Below are 19,476 nucleotides of genomic sequence, written 5' to 3'. Positions count from 1 at the left end.
GCTATAGCTAAAGCTTGTTCTCACTCAGGTTCATTGTCAATTCCAGGTGTGCCCGATGAACACCTCGCCCTATGTGGACCCCAGCAAACCCAGCCAGGAGATCTGGGAGGAGTTCTCCATGAGCTTCACCCCCGCTGTGCGGGAGGTGGTTGAGTTTGCCAAGAGAATCCCAGGCTTCCGCGACCTTCCAGAGCACGACCAGGTCGGCTTGCTCAAAGCTGGCACTTTTGAGGTAAGAACAAAAAAAGCAAACAAACACCATAAGTTGCTTTGTACTCACTTTGAAGTCAAAGCCTCGATACGGACACAACATGGAGCAGCTTTTTCGTAGCAGAGCAAACTGCCAGATGTGTGTGCTGACTAATATTTGCTCTGATAACAAATCCTCCCTGTACAATGTTGTGTCCTTCTGAGAGACGCACACACTGTTGTGTTCAGATGAACTGATGCACGCTGATTTTTGTTGAGCTCCAGTTCAAAACATTTCTTCTCTTGACCTCCAGGTGTTGATGGTCAGATTCGCCTCCCTGTTCAACATGGCTGAAAGGACGGTGACCTTCCTGAGTGGAAAGAACTACAGCCTGGACACGCTTCGTTCAGCCGGAGCCGGTGAGCTGCTCAACTCCATGTGCGAGTTCAGCGAGAAGCTGATGGCGCTGAAGCTGGACCAGGACGAAATGAGCCTCTTCACCGCTGTGGTGCTGGTTTCCGCAGGTAAGAGTTTGTTGCTGAATGAGTCCAGTTAGCTGAATGTTTGTACTGCGTCTTTGAAGTACTCATCGTCTGTTCCATCACTGTTTCATAAACTCCGATGGTTTCATGTTGATCTCTAAACCTTTTCTTCTCTCCGTCCTGGGCTCAGATCGCTCAGGGATCCAGGACCTGGACTCATTGGAGGCCCTCCAGGACAAACTGATCCGGGCCCTGCGAAACCTGGTGATGCAGAATCATGGCGAGGACGCGGCCACTACCTTCACCAAGCTGCTGCTCAAACTTCCCGAGCTGCGCTCACTCAATAACATGCACTCAGAGGAATTGCTCTCCTTCAAAGTGCACCCGTGAAAGCTTCCGAACATGGCCTCCACCAGGACTTGCCTCTCCCACCACCACCACCACCGTCAACCTCCACATCTGACCAACCCAGTTGTGTGTTTTCTTTGTAGAATGTATTCAAAGTTATTTTTTATTCTATTTTTGTTAAGAAGACCGTGTGGGGTCTGCGTGAGAAGATGAAATGTACTGTATTTATAGAAGAAACAGCTTGTTGCACACAAACATGCGAGCACACGCGTGTCCGGTGCCTCGTGTTGCAAAGTTGGAGACACTTTTGTTTTCAATAGAGAATATAACTGGCTTTATGAGACGATATAGCTAATGTTTTTAACATGGTCCTCTGAAAGCCATTTAATTTAAAAGTGTATTCTGTGTTGAGCGGGTGAATGTGAGACATACTGCATGTTTATTAGGTCCAATATTTTGATAGATACATGTCAGTGAGGAAGGCAAGCTATCAGTCTTGAATGTGTTTGCTGCTAACGCATGGCTGTACTTAACGCGAACAACTATATTCGGATCGTCTCCCCTGGCCTCAGAAAGCATTATTTCCCGTGTCGGCTTTGTCTTGATGTGTATAGTGTTTTCTCTTTTTTAACGAGTCCGAGTCAGCTGCCTGTACACTGCCTAATGATTTCTGGGGGAGATGACACCATTTTTAATGACGCACTAAGTTCTGGGGACAGAAGAGACAACCCCCCCCCCCACACACACAAAACTAAATGCGCAGACAGTGCGACAAGGACGTCACGTACAGACCTATGTTGAAACATAATCACGTGTATTGTCACTTTGCAGTTTTTATGTTTGTATTGAATCCAACTTTGTGCTTTCAGCAACACAGAATTTGAAACTTGTCATACATTTTGTTGGAACATGTTTCTTCTACTGGCAACACTGTCACATGTAAATAACTATATATATATATAAATATACATATATATAAATATATAAATATCTCCTGAACATAGAAGTATGAATATGATGTAGTATGAATAAATACCATACAAAAACGTGGTTATGGTGTCTTGTGTGGTCTTTATTTTTTATCGACTCAATTAGTAAAGTTGTGTTTCCTAGTTTGCCCACCACGTGGTGCTGTAGGGCAGCGTTTGAAATGCTCATTTTAAGTAGGCGCTGCTTGATGAAGTTTGAGCCCTGGTGTATGGGTTTAACACATAAAACAATTAAAGATTTCAGTCGCCAGCTAATATTTCTGATTTTGTACAATAATACACGCCGCTTCACAAACAGCTATGAAAACAGTTTTAAGGAGATAATGTTCCTCAAGGCAATATACATTTGCTGACTTTCTGATGGGTTTGATTTTATGGAGGAGTCAAACCCAATATTTATTAGTCACTCAGAAATTTAGAACATTCTGCAGTTTTCCTCATTTCAGGGAGAACGAACTATAAACCTGTCCAGGCCTTTGGGGAACCATAACAGAAGAAAACTACTGTTTTTCTTCCTCTTTTCCTCTTCTTCCTCTTTCCTCTTTTCTCCTGTGTAATGTGTTAGTAGGTGTTAGTCGTTACACTTCAAACATTTAAAACTGTTTGTGACGTTTAAACTCAAAGTCTGAGTTGAGTCTTCACACTGTTTTTGTGTCACGTGCTGTTTTTTAAATTTTTGATTTAAATGAAGGTAATGGTCACATGGTAGGACGAGGCCACCTTTATTATTTTCATATGAAAATAGAGGCGAAGGTCCAGTGTCAGAGGGTGAGCGGAGCTTTGCTTCAGACACGCTTCGGGAAAGTCCTGAATGGATCCAAAGCTGACTCTCCTCTTGTTAGGTAAGGTCAAGGGCTCCATGTAAATCCAATGAAGGATTCTGTGAGATTTGTACATGTTCTCTAGTCTGCATCATCTGATATTTTTTGGTCACAATAATCAAGGCAGATTATTGATATTTGGTAAAAGTGTTTGTAATATCTGATCAGTTCCTTTCGTGCTTACGTATCAGGCGATGCTGCTATTCGTAGGACACTGATTGAAATTTTTGAGAGGAGAGGAGGATATTTTTTTTCTTACTTTTATACCTTTTTCAAAATTTAAATTTTGCCAATGAAATGATCATACATGGCTTCTTGACAATTAGGGACATTTGCTTTTTTCCCCAAAATATCCGTTCATGTATATAATACATTTCCTATTTATATATACATGCTATATATGCTGTGTGTGTGTTACTTTTATTATGTAGTACAGTTTTACATGATCACACACAAACACACACGGTCACATTTTGGTTCTTCTATTTCACCTGGTGCCAGATGCCAAGAAAACAAAAATAACTAGAAGGGCATCAATGTCCAAGAATGACTATAATTATGAATACTGCATTTCGTTGTGGAGGTTTTCTTACTGCGTCACCCAGCTGATGTGTGTCGGAGAAAATACTGCAAGTCAAGAAAAAGAAGATGGAATCAAAGTTGTAAAGTATTTCTGACAAATCTGTGCACCCTTTTCCTTCCAGTCTTTTCCATCCCCTCCTCTTACCTCCTCCGTCAGTTCCACTATGTGAATTTGAAGATGACCTGGGCTGAAGCTCAGAGTTACTGCCGCCACAGATACACTGACCTGGCCACTATCAGCAGCACGGAGCACATCAGCAGGCTGAACAGACCCACTCTGGAGAGTTCAGCTGTGTGGATTGGACTGAGTGACGACCCAGAGTCATGGAGGGACAACATGGGCAGTGACCTGAACTCATGGAGATGGTCAGCGACGGGTGAAACCAGCTCAAATGGATTTCACAGCTGGAATCCCGGCGAGCCAAACAATGTTCACACTGAGGAGTGTGCTTCCATGACCTCCACTGGTGACTGGATGGATTTCCCCTGTGCCTATTTGAAAAGTTTTGTTTGTTCTACAGGTAAGAAAATATTTGTATATTTGTACTTTAGTCACTGACGTAACCAGTCTATTGTGTATGTTTTTCCTGATGCACTTTCATTGCCATGAGTTTGGATTCTTGGCTGAACGTTGATGATGCTCACACAGATACTTTTCTCACCATTGTTAGAATGGAATTTTCATCCTGTCAAATGAAGCGTTTGAGCTACGTGGACCTTCGATTGGGATTCAGAGTTATAAACAGATCCCAGCTGAACAGCTTGGCAGATTACAATCAGTAAATATCACCTCCAGCTGTTCACCCAGACGTTGATCTGCTGAAAGCCAAACAATAATCACACACACACACACACACACACACACCTCCTGCTCTGTCACTGAGCCGGGTGCTGGTCGCAGTGACCTGGCAGACGTTCAGTAATGTGAAGCTGCATTTGATGCTCTCTGAGTATGAATATGCAACGCTTCATCAACAGACTTATGTGAGTAGTAAGGGTGTGTGTGTGTGTGTGTGTGTGTGTGTGTGTGCTACTGTGCGAGACAGCTAGGAATCACCAAACAGTCATGTTGAAGGTGTTTTTTTGCTCCAGAAATTCATCTAAAGTGATCCACAATCCTTGATATTCTGGCCTCACGTCCCTTTCTTGCAGAGACTCACACAAACATGACAAACTACATGTTCATCCCTGTCCGGCTAACGTGGAATCAGGCCAGAGCGTACTGCAGGACACACTACACCGACCTGCCTACGATCGAGAACTCTGAGGTCAACCACAGGGTCTATTCCACGAAACCATACGCCACAGAGGCATGGATCGGCCTGTACAGGATATCGTGGGCTTGGTCCGATAAGAGCGTGAGCCTGTTCAGAAACTGGGCGCCTGGAGAGCCAAACGACTCTGAACGCTTCTGTGCAGCAGAGAATGCTGAACATAAATGGCATGACTCTGATTGTAACACCAAGTTAGCGTTCCTCTGCCATGAAGGTACCGCTGAAGACGCTTTCATGCTGAAGAAAGAAACATATTGTACATGGTTACAGACACTGTCATTGTCGGTCTTATCACCCAGATCCTGAGGTGAAGAAGACCACGGTGATGTTGAAGATGCAGACTACGGGTGACCTGACCGACCCAGCTGTGAGTGCACTGATCCTCCGACAGGTAAACTCATCTCTCTGCTCTCCATGTGGAGACACGGTGTGTGTATAAAACTGTTGAAAAAGAAACAGCTTGTGTTTTTATTTCACGCCTCCTCAGCTTGGCACTGAGCTGGAGAGTCGGGGACAGACTGACATCAGGCTGCAGTGGAAGGTTCAGCCCAGTGAGGAGAGAGTGACGCTCACACAACAGTTTCATTCACATTATTAATGTTTGTGGCTGCAAATACACGTTTGTCCCAAAGCGGCTAACTCTATTCAGTTTGTAACAACAGTCTCAGTCAAATGAGACCTCATCTTACAGGAGAACAAACATTCATTCATCCTTTGAATTTGAATCTCAGTCACCTGGAAATGATTTGTCTCAACTACAATCACACTGTTTTTGTTTCATAAAATGAATCTGTCGCATTTTATTTGTATTTCACAGCTCGACGCCATGACAGCTCTGAGTGGGCGGGGCCTTTGTGTAGTTTCTCTTTAAGTTCGATGCTCACAAATCGTCAGCAGCTTGTACAATGAGATCAACTTCGGCCTGTGCTGTACATCTGACAGTGAAGAGCAGTGTGGAAGCGCCTGCTTCCCCTCTGATGTTTCACATCTTTTTAATTCATATTCTCATGTGTCCTTCTAGAGTTTGATCACTCTCCTGTTTGAATAAATGTTTTCACAATACGAATCATCTCAGTGTGGTGGTTCCTTTATCCCCCTGACTGTAACTGACAGGCCTTCAGAAACCACAATGGATCGGCTAAGAAAAGCAAGATAATCCTTCGAGTACTCAGTCCAGATGTAAAGAACGTGATTCGAAGGAAATCCAACGTGAACTGGATTTCACACCAGTTACGTTCTAATTCAGGCCGTAACCAGCGCGATAAGGTCACCTTTCTCGCATCTCTCGTTTTCATATGAAAATTGAAGCTTCCCTCAAGGTGGACCTGATGTGCAAATCAGCCTTGTGACATATTCACTCATTCAAACACTCGGCTGGTGGAAGCTGCTACCAAACTAGACAACTAGCCAACATGCCCAGCGAGACTGACACCTGGAACCTTCTGTGGGCCACTTAAATTGGTAATTAACACTGATTGAAATACTTGAAAATTCAAAGTTTCAACCCCAGAGATTAGGGGATATTAAACAATATAGAACAGTTAACAACTGCACAGTGGCAAAAGCTGAACAATTCATTTGCACGACTTTGACTGTGTCATCATCTGCACACTTAGCGGCACCTTTTCTGTGCACACATACGTTAAACATACATTTTATTGTTTGCCGGTTGAGTGGCTTTTTACTTCTTTTTTTTAAGTTTTTGCTGGAGAGACAACAGCTGCTGGAGAAAAAAAATCAACGACTGGTTCTTAATACTTGGCAAATCAATGTGATTCAGATCCTGATTATTTCAACTTTTATATCTTTTTCAAAAGTGTGTGTGTGTGTGTGTGTGTGTGTTTTAAAACAGATGGCGATGAAAATGATCAAATATGGCTATCCTGGCTATGGCTACCCTGGCTATGTACTTTGGTGTGGAGCAAATGACAACATGTTGGCACTAAAACAATAAATACACCAGTATTGTATTGTCAGTATTGTCTCTCTGCCTCCTGCAATGAGAAATAAACGTGCAGTGATTCGTTTTGCTGAAACTGAGGTTGTGGTTCGTTGACTTGTCATGGCATTTGACAACATGTTTATTAGGGAAGAGAAACCTGTAGGTTGGAGTGGAAAATAAATCACACTGTATGAAAACTGAGACTATGATTTTTTTCATGCCAACATAATAACGCTTCCACAGAAAAGCTGCAGATTGAGAACAAACGTAGGAATGCAGAGCAAGGATAGCGGTGGGGAATGCTCTGTGAGGATGAGATAGAGATGCATGAAGGAGGAGAAAGGAGGACAAGTGAGCTGGGAGGAGGGAGGTGCAGCAGCAGGCTGCAGGAATGTTTCACATGCCTGTCCTCTGGATGACCTCGCCTCCCTGGAGTGTGGGAGATACGGCGAGTAATTAGCCTCCTTTAACGTCGCAGCTCTGCTGTCCTGAAGCCTCAATAGGTTTTAGCAGTGGCATTGAAGGAGCCTGAGTGTATTTATATTTTCAGACAAAATAGCTGTGGCCCCACCCGCCCGCAGCCGCCAGTCTATTTTCAAAGGGTTTTTATTTTGTTTTTGTATTTGTGACAGGTGTTTCAGGCATTTCCAGCTGATAAATGTTGGAGCAGATTTCTTTCCTCCCACCCACTCACCCATCTTACAGATGACCTACTTCATCTTCCAGTAGATTCAATTATAGATTCTCCTCACTAGAAATACTTCTCACTTAGAGTCACAGCTAAAGAACCCAATGAAGAGAAACGGAGCCTGAGGAGTATTGATTCTGTAAAAGGCCACATGGTTTCTATCATGAAACACCAATATGTCAGTCTTATCCGCTTTCCTTTATTTAAAACAGACACTTCAAGTGTCCTTTTCTGCCAATAACCTGAACGTAAACTGGCAGGATTAAAGCAGAGTAGATTATTTCAAAACAGGTTTCCTGATGCTGTCTTCAGTAAAAGGAAGTTCACATGTTCACGTCAGACACCTTGAATACATAAAAATTCCACGTGCTCATTCTGCTTTGAGGTGTGACTTATCTGACAGCCAACATTTACAGTCGGCTGTCGCTCAAACAAAAAAAAAAAACAAAAGAGACTTTTTTATGTGACTGTTGCTGGAGTTCTTTTGTCTCTGAGTGATCGTCTGTCCGCAACGTTCCACAAGAACCAGCCACGGTCGAGGTTTAGTTGACAAGCTGTCATGGAACCTCCGTGGGGACGTCCCAAAAAGGTCACCCGTTGCCCCCTCACACACACACACACACACACACACACACACACAGCGTCTACTGTGTGTGTGAGGTGGAGCAGAACGTTCAGTCCACACAGCAGCTGACATCAAAAACTATTTTGTTGCTTCAAACTTTCTCTGTCACTGATCTCTTTCCATGTTGCTTTGGTCCAGCTGAGCTGCTGCTGTGTGTACCTGTGGTGGTAAAATGTGCAGAGTAGGTCGGTTAGTTTACCAAAACACAGAGGGAAACTTCTAAGACTGATTTCAGATACCTGAAGGGTTTTTGTTGTCTGTCACCTGATCTTGTCCCTGACCAGGCTGTAAACTGACCACAGCGTCCATTTCTCCAAGAAGAACTCAAAGAAAAGTGTTCAGGATTTTCATGTCCCATAAAGAAAAGCTTATTGCTGCAGCAACATCTTTCACCACTATTAGAAAATGTTTTATGAGCTAATAATAATATATTGGACAAAGAATGAATCACAACAAGTTTATCTGTTACACAACATGGAAATATCCAACTATATGGTTGAATTCATCCTCGGCAGTTCAGTTGAAAGTTCTGCATTGGTGTTGTTGCTTTTTTTGGAATTTTTAGTATAAAAAAATATATATGAGCGATTTTAAGTAAAATTTGGCTTAATTGCATTTATACGAAGGAAAAGTTGGACATTTTAACTTTAAATTCATAATTCTGTGTAAATGTCAGTGCAGACGTGTGGACGTGTCGGTCCGTCCTTCTGTCCAGTCTATGGGGGCTCACATACCGTAGAAGAGGAGGTGCGGTGTGGATCCTGATCCAGGTCCACGTCTGGTCCACGTCTGGTCCCGGTCTGGGGATGGGGCTGGGGCTGGGGTCGTGTGAGGGGCAGCAGAGCAGTTCACCCAGAGTTCAGCCGCATCCATTAAAACTCTCCATGTGACACAACACGTATGAAGCAGGTCGCGTTCAGACGTGCGTCGATAAGAAGCAGAACTTTGTGACGTCGAACAGCCTCCACACGTCGAACGGACGCGGGATGGGCAGGTTGTCGTCTGCGGGTCTGATCCGGTCCGACATGTTTGCCTGATCACACTGAAGCGGAACCGGAGGACGGATCATGTTTGACTTCATGGACATTCAAGCCTTCGGTCCAGGAGACGTTCTGGACCAGTACTCATCGAGACCGGGCTGCATGCTGCAGGACCGGGGCCAGGACCGGGACCGGGACCGGGACCGAGACCGGGGCCAGGACCGGGGCCAGGACCAGGTTCTGGCTGCCTTCTTCCCGGAGCTGATGGAGGCGAACTGGGGGACTCACCGGTGTTCACAGTGTAGGTATCTTTTAAAACAGAATGCTCGTGTGTCTGCGTGAATTTAAAACAAACAAACAAACAAACAAACAAAAACAGCTGAGATCGATTGTTGAATAATCGACTAATCGCTGAAAATATCGGATGTTGTTGGTGTATTAGAAATGATTCTGTCACTAATGAAAGAAAAAAAACCAACCATCTCCAACGATGAATTACAGACAATAACACATAAATACCAGGATGAACGTGTTGGCATCTGATCACATTTATATTTACTGTATACTCTATATATATCACATATATTTACTGTGTACATATTGTTCTTCAGTGGACGTATTCAGACCGTGTACTTGGTAAAAGGCTGATAACAAACTGCAACAAAAACAGAAACACGGTTTCTAGTGCCCATTGTGATTGTTAAACTCTTATAATAAACAGAAGCACAGTGTTACGTAACAGAAGGTTTTTATTTGTCTTGTCTGAGCTCATGTAAGTTCACTGGACTTCCTTTAATAATCATTTGTGACTTATTTTAACTGAGAAATGTCTTTTCATGGTCAGTTTGCTGTCACTTCAAGAGTCAAATAATGGATTCATACTTTAAGTTTTCTAACCGTTGAAAAGTTCGTTTTCAAACTCATTTTATCTGTTTTTATATGCTTTGTGTGCAACTATTTTTTTGTAATACAGTGAGCAAATCAAAATAATGAAGTAAACAGTACAGGGTTATGAAGTAGGCACAGAACACATTGAGTATGGACATGGGATGGAAGGAATGTTGAACAACATTTCCACAGGCAGATTTTCCCTCATCATTTAAATGTGTTTGTGGTGAAACAAACAAAACTCGTCAAATGAAATTATGAAAAGGTTTTAGCTTCAGGCACATACAAAAAGATCCTGGACACTGAAGCTTGTGACATTTCAAGGGATGAAAAGTTTAAAATAGTATAATTTTCTTCAGTTGTGAGTCTCCACTGTGACACGCTGACGTTCCCCTCGGTCGTCTTAATCGAAAACATCTCCACTGAATTGAATTGTGAGTGAGGAGTTGTGTTTAATTGGGTTTTCCACCAAAAATGGCCATTTTTTTTGGAAAAGAAAGCTGAAAGGTGTTATATAGTGTGCACAGGTCCAGTATGGAGGCGTCAAGGTGGGAGTACGGTGCTCTACCATGACTCCAAACATCACAAATCCTGCTGATGAAATAAGACGACCACATGACCAGTCGATGGCAGTCGATGTCTGAAGACACTGTATGTGGGGCCACGGCAGTGTGAGGTGGTCTGTGTGTGGGACAGACCAGGTCCGGTCAGCTGGGGGTCACTGTGGGTTCACCGGATGGTCACGGTCTCACACCAGACGCCGCTCGTACATGTCAGACGCCCCCAAGCATTCAGACAAACTACGACCACATCGTCAGTGAAAGTATTTTTAACCAGCGACACGTCCTCAGCTCCTGTTTTCTTTCCTCTTTTTAATATTTAAGTACAAAGATGATCCTTTGTGGCGGGGGAATAATGTCCATGACGTGTCTGTAGCAGCTGTGGTGTAACTTCACCAGAACCTAGAGAAAGTCACAGGCAGAGCGGCCATGTGACGAACGTGTGAAAGCACGTTATAATTAGCACCAGAGAGCTGACATATATCTGTTCTTTCTTCTTAAACGAACACACACGATACATTGTCACACACATCAAATCACACCACGTAATTAGAGGGGGGGCTCTCGTCCCCTTCCCCCGACCACATCATTCCGCTGAGCATTACGCCGCCACCACACACACTTTCTATACTTTCTCCCGCCCTCCTTCTCCCTCTCATCAGTCAGTTGGGGCTTGTGGCATGCTTCGCCATTGTTTAGTGTTGGGGAGGGCGCTTGGCCTGAGGGGGGGTGTCCCCGTTTGACCTGCTGATTCCAGGTTCAACTGGAGGCCAGGGGTTCAAGAGGATGAAGATGACCAATTTTTCTGGTTTTGTCCCTTTTGGCTGCTTTCTCCATTTGCAGTCAGCGTGTTTGGAACGTCGACGGTGACGAGAGGTGATGGAGAGGCTGAACGCCACAGACAGAGGGGAAGGGTCCAGTGTGGGTTGATGGGAATGGTTCAGATTAAAGCAGTTTTATATCAGGTGTAATTCATTTAAAAATATTCCTCAACATGTATCAGATGAGATAAGCCACGCCCACAGGAAGTGTAGCGAGCCATCACAGGAATGTTTTGTTAGCAACTGTAGCAGCGTTTCTTTATTTGGATTCTTCGGCCCACCATTGTCTTTCGTCTCAGTAGAGTCTGAAAAAGGGTCTGATAGTTCTCTGTGCTCTGTAGTTTGACGAGAAAATCCCAGCCAGGGAACAGAGTCTGAAGCAAAGCTGTGCAATCCGACTGCGAGATGAATGCCTAATGAAGTTTCACTCAACATTCAGCGCGTTGTAATTGATCAGACATCTTTTAATAAGACAAAGCTTAATCGGGTGACAATAGCAGCTCGTCTCTCAGCGCCTTTGAGCCTCTTTCAAACCAAACACACACGTAAAATAAAGTCTGAGTGATGGTTAGTTCCTTGTTTTTATTTCAGTTACTGGACGCTGTCACGCTGGACGCAGCTGCGCCAAGGGACCATCTTTTTTAAAAGGGCACTTTTTGTGTTATTGATGGACGAAACCCTCCGTGAGTCACTGAGTGTCCGTCATCTATCCACGCCAGGTCGCTCCTCTCCTCACAGGACTACAATAGTGAAGCTCCAGTTCCTGTTTCCAAATGACATCACCCAAATGATACACTAGCTGCCATGGGCATGAGCAAGTTGAGAAGTTTGGTCCAGATATTATATACAATCTGTTTTTAAAAAATGCAGTTTGTCCTTAAGGGTAGCAACAACAGTTACAAAAAAAATAGGTGATGGAATGAATCCTGTCTGCAAACCGCACCTGCAGGTTTTTGGTGCTTGTTGCTCACTAGTAAAACTTTCAGAGGGTCACAGAGGTTTTCATTTCCTGTGGCTAAAACCTGATACATGTGGATGAAATGAGGCTGGTCTGTGCTCAGAGAGCTCAGACGTCCAGAGGGAGCTCAGAGCCACTTTGTGTTCCGAGGAGGTGGTTTAGGCAGAAAGGAGGGAGGCATTACACAACCTGTCCAAACTGGGAACGCCTCAGGGTCCTCCAGGGCTGCAGCTGTGGGTTCCCTTTCTCAGCCTCAACAGCCTAATAAGAAGCAAACAATGAAGACATGGTGCCAAAAAGCTACTCAAGCTCTTTGAAACTTTTTCCTTCACCTGCTATTGTGTTTGCAGCAGTGGGGAGCCAGAGCTCCAGCTCCAGCTCAGACGACCTGTTCACCAGTGCCCCCTCCCCGCCGCCACCTCCTCGCACTTACAAGCCTTGTTTTGTGTGTCAAGACAAGTCCTCAGGTTACCACTATGGAGTCAGTGCCTGCGAGGGCTGCAAGGTAACGTGCTACTTTCACCTCTGTTGGGGGCCATTTAAGTGAACACGACCTGAGGATTCTACGAACAGAGTTCATTGTATTTGTAACGATAAACACTTGAATAACTGTGAATGAGGTTAGAAAACATGGAACCAAAAATACAACAAAACACAAACAAAGGAACAACAGCTCCCTTCGTCATAAATAAACCACCTAGAAAAGTCTCATGGTCATTTAACACACATCATAGATTTACAAAATCCCTTAACTCATTTTCCACATTCGGATTTCATCCCGTACGTCATACAGTTTTAAAACTAATAAACCTATAGCTGAGGTTCTGTGCAACTAATTTATCTGTGTTAAACCCAGTGTGACTCTCAGAATAATCTCTAAGATTTAATTAAAATGGAAATCGCATTCATTGATGTTTTTCCGTATCCTCCCTATTCCATATTCATCATCAACCTCTTTTTCCACCCTGATGGTTCTTGTAGGGCTTCTTCCGCCGCAGCGTGCAGAAAAACATGGTGTACACGTGCCACCGGGACAGAAACTGCATCATCAACAAGATCACCAGGAACCGCTGTCAGTACTGTCGTCTCCACAAGTGCTTTGCTGTGGGAATGTCCAAGGAGTGTAAGTGTCTGACAACTCAGTGTAATCACGTGAGACTTGTGGATTGTCACTAAATCAGCATCAGCATTCCACAGTCATTCACAAACACAAATTCACAAATAATCGGCTCTTACGAAATGAAATTGTAAAAGCATCAACAGAAGCACGTGTTTGTGATCACGCTGACTGATCATGTGATTCACTGACTGGAAGGATAGACAGGTTCACCAGGGTTCATCCACAGCGACAGGTTGTACTCTCTCCGTCAGTTTTTGTGAGAGTCTGATCACATACTTGTACGCAAAAACATTTTCTTGCTCTGTCAAACAGAAAATCATGATGTGTCCCCCATCAGAAGGAGATAACTGCATCGTTCTAAAATCCCACAGTCTGTAGGATGAGAAAGACGCACAAATCTTTGCTCCACTGATAGACCATGTTTTTTTTACCATTTAAACAAAATGACGCTTTAAAACCAGAGTGAATTCTATCAGCGCTGCAGTTGTGAGTCAGGCAGAGGTGACCTACATAAGAAAGTGTGTGTTACGTGTGCGGAGGCGGAGCCAGAGATAGGGCGTCAGTGAAGGATCATCCCAGCCACATGCTCTGCTTGTCGCTCGTTCATAGTCAGACCCACACGTTACATAAGCACCTCACATGTAGCAGACAGACGGAAAGTATGTAACTGGTTGTTGGCCATCGGGCTGCAATGTGATCTCACATGGAATGTTTACACACTGACGGGCTGGATGTAGGGCATGTGGGGGTGGAGGTGGGGGGTGGGGTGAGCTGTTGCATAATAATAAAAACCACATGTGCATAGCTGCCTGAGCCCAGTCAGTGGGACACAGCAAAAACGTGTTGACACTGTTATCGAAGCGCTTATGAAAGACTAACCTGGTTATCCCATTTCAACATGAAAACCATCTCACAACCAGTGTGGAAAGTGAGAACTGTGAGTTCATGTTGCATCAGTGAGAGGCGACACACAGCCTTTGTCTTCACTCTGCTGTGACGTGAACCAACTCTCCTCATTGTGTTTTTGATGTTGTTTGAATTATTTATATATGTACATTTCTAAATTATTTGTCGCCTGGCATTCAATTATAAAATCTATACTTCTGGTGAAATGTCGACGAGGCCACGAGGTCTACAGAAACAGAAACCGGAAACAGTTGCAAGGCAGTCATGTCTTTAATTTATGCATTTTTTTTACAGGTTTTATTCTGATATATATCTTGTTTTATTCAAATTAACCCTTCATAGTGCACTGATACACAAAATTTCAACCATAGTGAGTTATCAGGGGATTTTACAAGACTTTTTTACTTTTATAACTTTTTAAAAAAAATCAATTTGTATTTACAAGCCAATGACGTTATCATATATGGACAGTTGAGGACATTTGCCATTTTCCCAAAATATTCATAAACATTCATACGGTGGCGCACCCCTGTAGGTGCAGGTGTTCTGTTCTTGTACTGAAGAATGACAGTATATGCATTCCATTCCATTCCATGTATACATTTGTATGTGTGTGTGTGTGTGTGTGTGTGTGTGAGTATGGTTTGTCACACTATAAACAAATTTCTTTTGTTTACGAATTTCTTTTTCAAATTAATAAAAACACAATTCTGAAAAAAGAGGAAATGTTCATATTTAATTATAATACATTTAAATTCAATTCATTTTAATTTACAATTCCAATAGTTATTTTGGGCTGAGGTGTGTAATATATAATAATAAATAAATAATAAATATATAAAATAGAAAAATACAAATTTAGAAAAATGCAAATACAATTAAGCAGTGACTTTTTACTCAGACAGTATTTCCCAACAATCCCTTTCAGTAGTTTTTAACATCCAACAATTGGTCTTGTTTTACCAGCGGTGCGAAATGACAGAAACAGACGGAAGGGGAAGAAGGAGGCTGTTAAGATGGCGATCATGGAGACGTATGAGCTGACGGCGGAGCTCGGCCTGATCGTGGAGAAGATCTGCAGCGCGCACAGAGAAACCTTCCCGTCCCTCTGCCAGCTGGGAAAATACACCACAGTGAGTCATTGCAGTCAGAGCGTTAGAACCTGCCCCACAGCAGAGACCTGATGGACGGAACCACCAGAGATAGAATGAGTGACGGACAACAGGAACATCACAGTCGACAAATCTAGATGCACCCTCGTGGTACAAAGTTCTGTTTTCATCCAGGCTGGGTCTAGAAACTTTTTGTTAGCTCCTGAGCTGCATATCCAAACAATCACAGCGTGTGTAGAGTCGGTGGGTGGGCTTAACATGGCGACAGAGTTGTTACTGTTCCGTGTGTCGTCAATAAAGAAGATGGCCGCTGCTGGCGAACAACGGTCTTTGGCGTCAGCGTTGGCCTCGACTTTGAATGATTTGGAGTAAAGTTTTTCCACTACACACCCCGCAGAACACGTGCTCATGGACTCTCTTCGGTCACTCTGACTGCATCCCCTTCTTCGTTATCTTATTTCGTGCAGAGGGAATTTGAAATCCGAGGGGCGATTGCCCAGACCCAACATTTTGATGTAGGTCTGATTTGCCAGGTTTGTAACATCACAGACCTGATGGAGAATCCTCTCTTGTGTGTCCAGAACTCGAGCTCGGACCACAGGATCCAGCTGGACCTCGGGTTGTGGGATAAGTTCAGTGAACTCGCCACCAAGTGCATCATCAAGGTGGTGGAGTTTGCCAAGCGAGTTCCTGGCTTCACCGACCTAACCATTGCCGACCAGATCACTCTGCTCAAAGCTGCCTGCTTAGACATCCTGGTATGTCCTCTGCCTGAACTGAGCTCCTGCTCTTCTGTTGTTGCTATGGAAACACTCACCTAGTTGCAGCAGTCTGAACTGGCAAGTGTCGCAGTGTTTGCTGCTCTGCTGCAAGTACTTTCAAGCTCAAACTCATCTGCTTCCTCTCACGAATCTCCTCATGCCCGTCTCTCATCTTTTCCAGATTCTGAGGATTTGCACTCGCTACACTCCCGATCAGGACACCATGACCTTCTCTGATGGTTTGACCCTGACCCGCACTCAAATCCACAACGCTGGATTTGGGCCGCTGACAGATCAGGTGTTCACGTTTGCAGGGCAGCTGCTGCCGCTGGAGATGGACGACACGGAGAGCGGCCTCCTCAGCGCCATCTGCCTCGTGTCTGGAGGTAAGAACACGCGAGTACAACCGAAGCACCTAAAAGAGCTGCAAAGACATTTTCATTTGTTCTGTACGTGTGTGTGCTGACACTCTGTGTTTGATAAGATCGTCAGGATCTGGAGGAGCCGTCGAAAGTGGAGGTTTTGCAGGAGCCTCTGCTGGAGGCGCTGAAGATCTACTCGCGCAAACGGCGGCCCAGCATGCCCCTCATGTTCCCCAAAGCCCTCATGAAAATCACTGACCTGCGCAGCATCAGTGCCAAGGGTGAGTAGCTTCAAAAAGTAACGCACCCAGTGAGTCACTGGTCACTGGAAGTCACTGGAAGTCTCTGATCCCAGATGGAACCGCTCTCTGCTCAGACCCCGACCAGCAGAGGGGATCCTAAAAACTTTTGTGTAAATATTTTCATCATTTTCGCTTGTTTATTGTCTCCACAGGAGCCGAGCGAGTGGTGACGCTGAAGCTGGAGATCCCAGGTTCCATGCCTCCTCTGATAGAGGAGATGCTGGAAGATCTGCAGGATCTGGAGAAGGACCAACGTGAACACTCGGAGAGCACAGCGAGCCCGGATCAGCAGACCACCTTCCAGTGTTCTCATCCCGGTTCATCTCGGGACCTGAACGCCTCAGACGTCCTGCTCTGAAGACTGTCCGAGAAGAACTACCACTGATAGAGAGTACAGATGCAGTTCAGGAGGAGTTGGGAGAGTTTCAGAGCCGTACGTGGACATTCACTGACTGATCACACTAACTTCGTTCTCGGACTTCAGATAGCGAGTGGAAAAGACACGGTGATGGTGGCTGTTGGCACTGGATGTGATTGTTGTATTTATATTTGTTGGAGATGTCACACAAATGCTCTTTACCTCATTAAATAAGGATGCCTTTAGTGGTAGCATAGCATCATTAGTAAGCAGGTTTTTGAGCTTTTTACATACTAAATATTTTTTCGCTCGTCTCCTGTTAAACTGATGTCAAAAGAAGAAAAGCTCTGCACCAGCGTCAGGCTTCTCATACAAACACGTATTTTGCTTATTGCTTACTTAAATCTCAATACAAACATGCAAAGCTAAATCAATATTCTGTTCAATATCAAGGATATTTTTTGTTTTTTTCAAGTTAATCATTGAGTAACCAATCAGAATGTTTCACCAGAACAACTGAGATGTTAGTGCTCTGAACGCACAAAACTCAATTCCTCCCTCATCTTTGTGGTTTCATCTTCTGTTGCCTTGGTGGATTTCTGCTTTAATGATTGAAAACGTAAACATCACCCACCTTTGATTCATCTGACAGAAGCCACCAGCTGGTAGTTAACTGTGCCCCCACCCCCTTCTCTGCTTCTGATTGGCTTTCATCATTTATGAGACACACCTGGCTTGAAAGAGTGTTTACACTTAAATAGGGTTTTAACAAGTTACTTTAATGGTGAGTTTTTTCATAGAGTTACTGAAATGTTCTTGGTTATCACTTGTTGCCGAGGAAACTGATAGAACTCCTCATACTTTGTTATGTTTCCTGAATGTGTTTGCAGATATAAACCGTTTTATTTGTATAAAAAGGAAATTATCAATGCAAAAATGTGATGGTGAATGTTCATTAATGGTATTTACACCCTGATAAGTTTACATAGGATATGAGGGATAGACAGATATAGAACTATAGAACTGGATATAAACAACTGTCAGCACATTTAAGGAAATTTAAAGCATTAGGTGGTGTGCTCTCTGTTGAAACTACCAGACATACTTATAAATATTATTATTACTATGATATACTATCATTTCTTTTCACAGTTATACGATCATGCTGTTGCACCTGATTACAAGTACATCATATCTAATTTATTGAATGTTTATATTCAGCTCCTGATTTACTGCATTTTGTGAAGATTATTCTTCTTTTGTAGCATCGCATCGAAAACGTTAAGCCCGATTGTTGTCAGTGCAGGTACAGTGTAGTCATTTTAATTACAGACGGATTATTTTACTGAAAAAGATTTAGCCAGAAATGAGTACAACTATTCAGTGCACGGTAGTGATAAAAATAGAAGAGGCAAACTATGAGAGATGTATCATATAAAGCAGAAAAGAAATATATTACTGGAAAGAAAAACTCTACATATGGAAATAATATGAAATACTTCTGTCTGTTTTATGCCTGAAAAGTATAATTCATAAAGCAACAGAGTGTTTTATTGTAAATCTTTGTCATATCAACTGCAAGCAGCTCTGTCATGTGACTTTCTGTCTCATCCACTCTACATAGACTGGCAGTGTTTGTATCTGAGGTGATTTCTATTTCTGATGTTTGCAGACTTCATTCATCCAAGGTCTCTGAGTACTTTGTTGTATTTAAAAAAGTCTATACTGCCCCCCACAGACCTGTAGATGAACTGCATGACACCAGTGGATTATTCAAAATGGGTCTATGGGTTTTATGGTGTGTGATCTGTGTATATATGTGAAGCTACTGTGAAGTCTAAGACATGAACGTACACATATCTGAGTGGGACCAGGAATTTTCTTTCAGTAAACATTAGATTATAAATCTGTCGTCTGCTAACATGAATTTTAAAAGATATTCAGCTTCTTTGGATTTATGTTTTGTTGTTGTTGTTGCTGTTCTAAAACAAATTATGGTTTTAGAATCTTTAAGGGGGTTACCAATTAAATTAGTTTAAACCAAGTGGACTCTGTTGGATTCAGATGAAACATGGCTTGTTACAGTGAACTTCCTGATAATTAATGTTCAGCATAAACTCCTTGTCTGCTCCTGCACTTTGGCTGCATCATCTGGTAATTATTGATACTTAAATTGATGAAAGGTCTGCCACGATGTCTGTGGTCTCCCACTGGACATATTCTAATGGTGTACAGAAGAGGGTATGTGAGAATTTGATAAAACAAACAATAACAGACCAGAATAAATGGACTGCATTAAACTTTTAGTTTGACCAACCACATTTTACATTCCATATTTGTATTGCTTACATATCTAATCAACTGATTTACATTTTTGTGTAAAATCTCCTTTTCTTTAATGACTGAA

General features: G+C 43.2%; 3 protein-coding genes across 3 annotated transcripts; all 3 read left to right on the top strand.

The window, feature by feature from the left end:
- Positions 1-46: 46 nt before the first annotated feature.
- LOC144740252 (nuclear receptor subfamily 1 group D member 2-like) lies at positions 47-1,062 on the top strand (the record flags this gene model as incomplete). The annotated part of the gene is made up of 3 exons (XM_078623121.1): positions 47-232; positions 504-714; positions 863-1,062. Coding segments are annotated over 3 exons (597 nt in total), but the record flags the coding sequence as incomplete, so codon positions are not given.
- A 1,758-nt stretch (positions 1,063-2,820) lies between these two features.
- Positions 2,821-5,828, top strand: LOC144740251 (C-type lectin domain family 17, member A-like). The gene is made up of 6 exons (XM_078623120.1): positions 2,821-2,851; positions 3,535-3,756; positions 4,565-4,900; positions 4,986-5,077; positions 5,174-5,237; positions 5,800-5,828. The coding sequence occupies exons 1-6, from the start codon at positions 2,821-2,823 to the stop codon at positions 5,826-5,828; spliced, it is 774 nt and encodes a 257-aa protein (XP_078479246.1).
- Positions 5,829-9,008: 3,180 nt separating this feature from the next.
- LOC144740250 (retinoic acid receptor beta-like) lies at positions 9,009-17,069 on the top strand. The gene is made up of 10 exons (XM_078623119.1): positions 9,009-9,222; positions 11,213-11,245; positions 12,252-12,290; positions 12,499-12,653; positions 13,130-13,271; positions 15,141-15,307; positions 15,868-16,044; positions 16,229-16,433; positions 16,532-16,690; positions 16,864-17,069. The coding sequence occupies exons 1-10, from the start codon at positions 9,009-9,011 to the stop codon at positions 17,067-17,069; spliced, it is 1,497 nt and encodes a 498-aa protein (XP_078479245.1).
- The last annotated feature ends 2,407 nt before the right edge of the window (positions 17,070-19,476 follow it).

This window comes from Lampetra planeri, unplaced genomic scaffold (genome assembly GCF_965212315.1).
Source record: "Lampetra planeri unplaced genomic scaffold, kcLamPlan1.2.h2 scaffold_1996, whole genome shotgun sequence".
Taxonomy (NCBI): Eukaryota; Metazoa; Chordata; class Hyperoartia; order Petromyzontiformes; family Petromyzontidae; genus Lampetra; species Lampetra planeri.
The sequence above is the reverse complement of the archived record's forward strand: the minus strand, read 5'-3'. Positions and strand labels throughout refer to the sequence as shown.

What these genes read in the sequence shown, in the direction of transcription:
- LOC144740250 (XM_078623119.1), top strand. Translation starts at nt 9,009, where the DNA reads ATGTTTGACTTCATGGACATTCAAGCCTTCGGTCCAGGAGACGTTCTG. An exon ending in CTGCCTGCTTAGACATCCTG is followed by an intron (nt 16,045 to 16,228) that starts GTATGTCCTCTG and finishes CATCTTTTCCAG; the next exon opens with ATTCTGAGGATTTGCACTCG. An exon ending in CATCTGCCTCGTGTCTGGAG is followed by an intron (nt 16,434 to 16,531) that starts GTAAGAACACGC and finishes GTGTTTGATAAG; the next exon opens with ATCGTCAGGATCTGGAGGAG.
- LOC144740251 (XM_078623120.1), top strand. Translation starts at nt 2,821, where the DNA reads ATGGATCCAAAGCTGACTCTCCTCTTGTTAG. An exon ending in GCTGACTCTCCTCTTGTTAG is followed by an intron (nt 2,852 to 3,534) that starts GTAAGGTCAAGG and finishes TTTTCCTTCCAG; the next exon opens with TCTTTTCCATCCCCTCCTCT. An exon ending in GCAGTGGAAGGTTCAGCCCA is followed by an intron (nt 5,238 to 5,799) that starts GTGAGGAGAGAG and finishes TGTAACTGACAG; the next exon opens with GCCTTCAGAAACCACAATGG.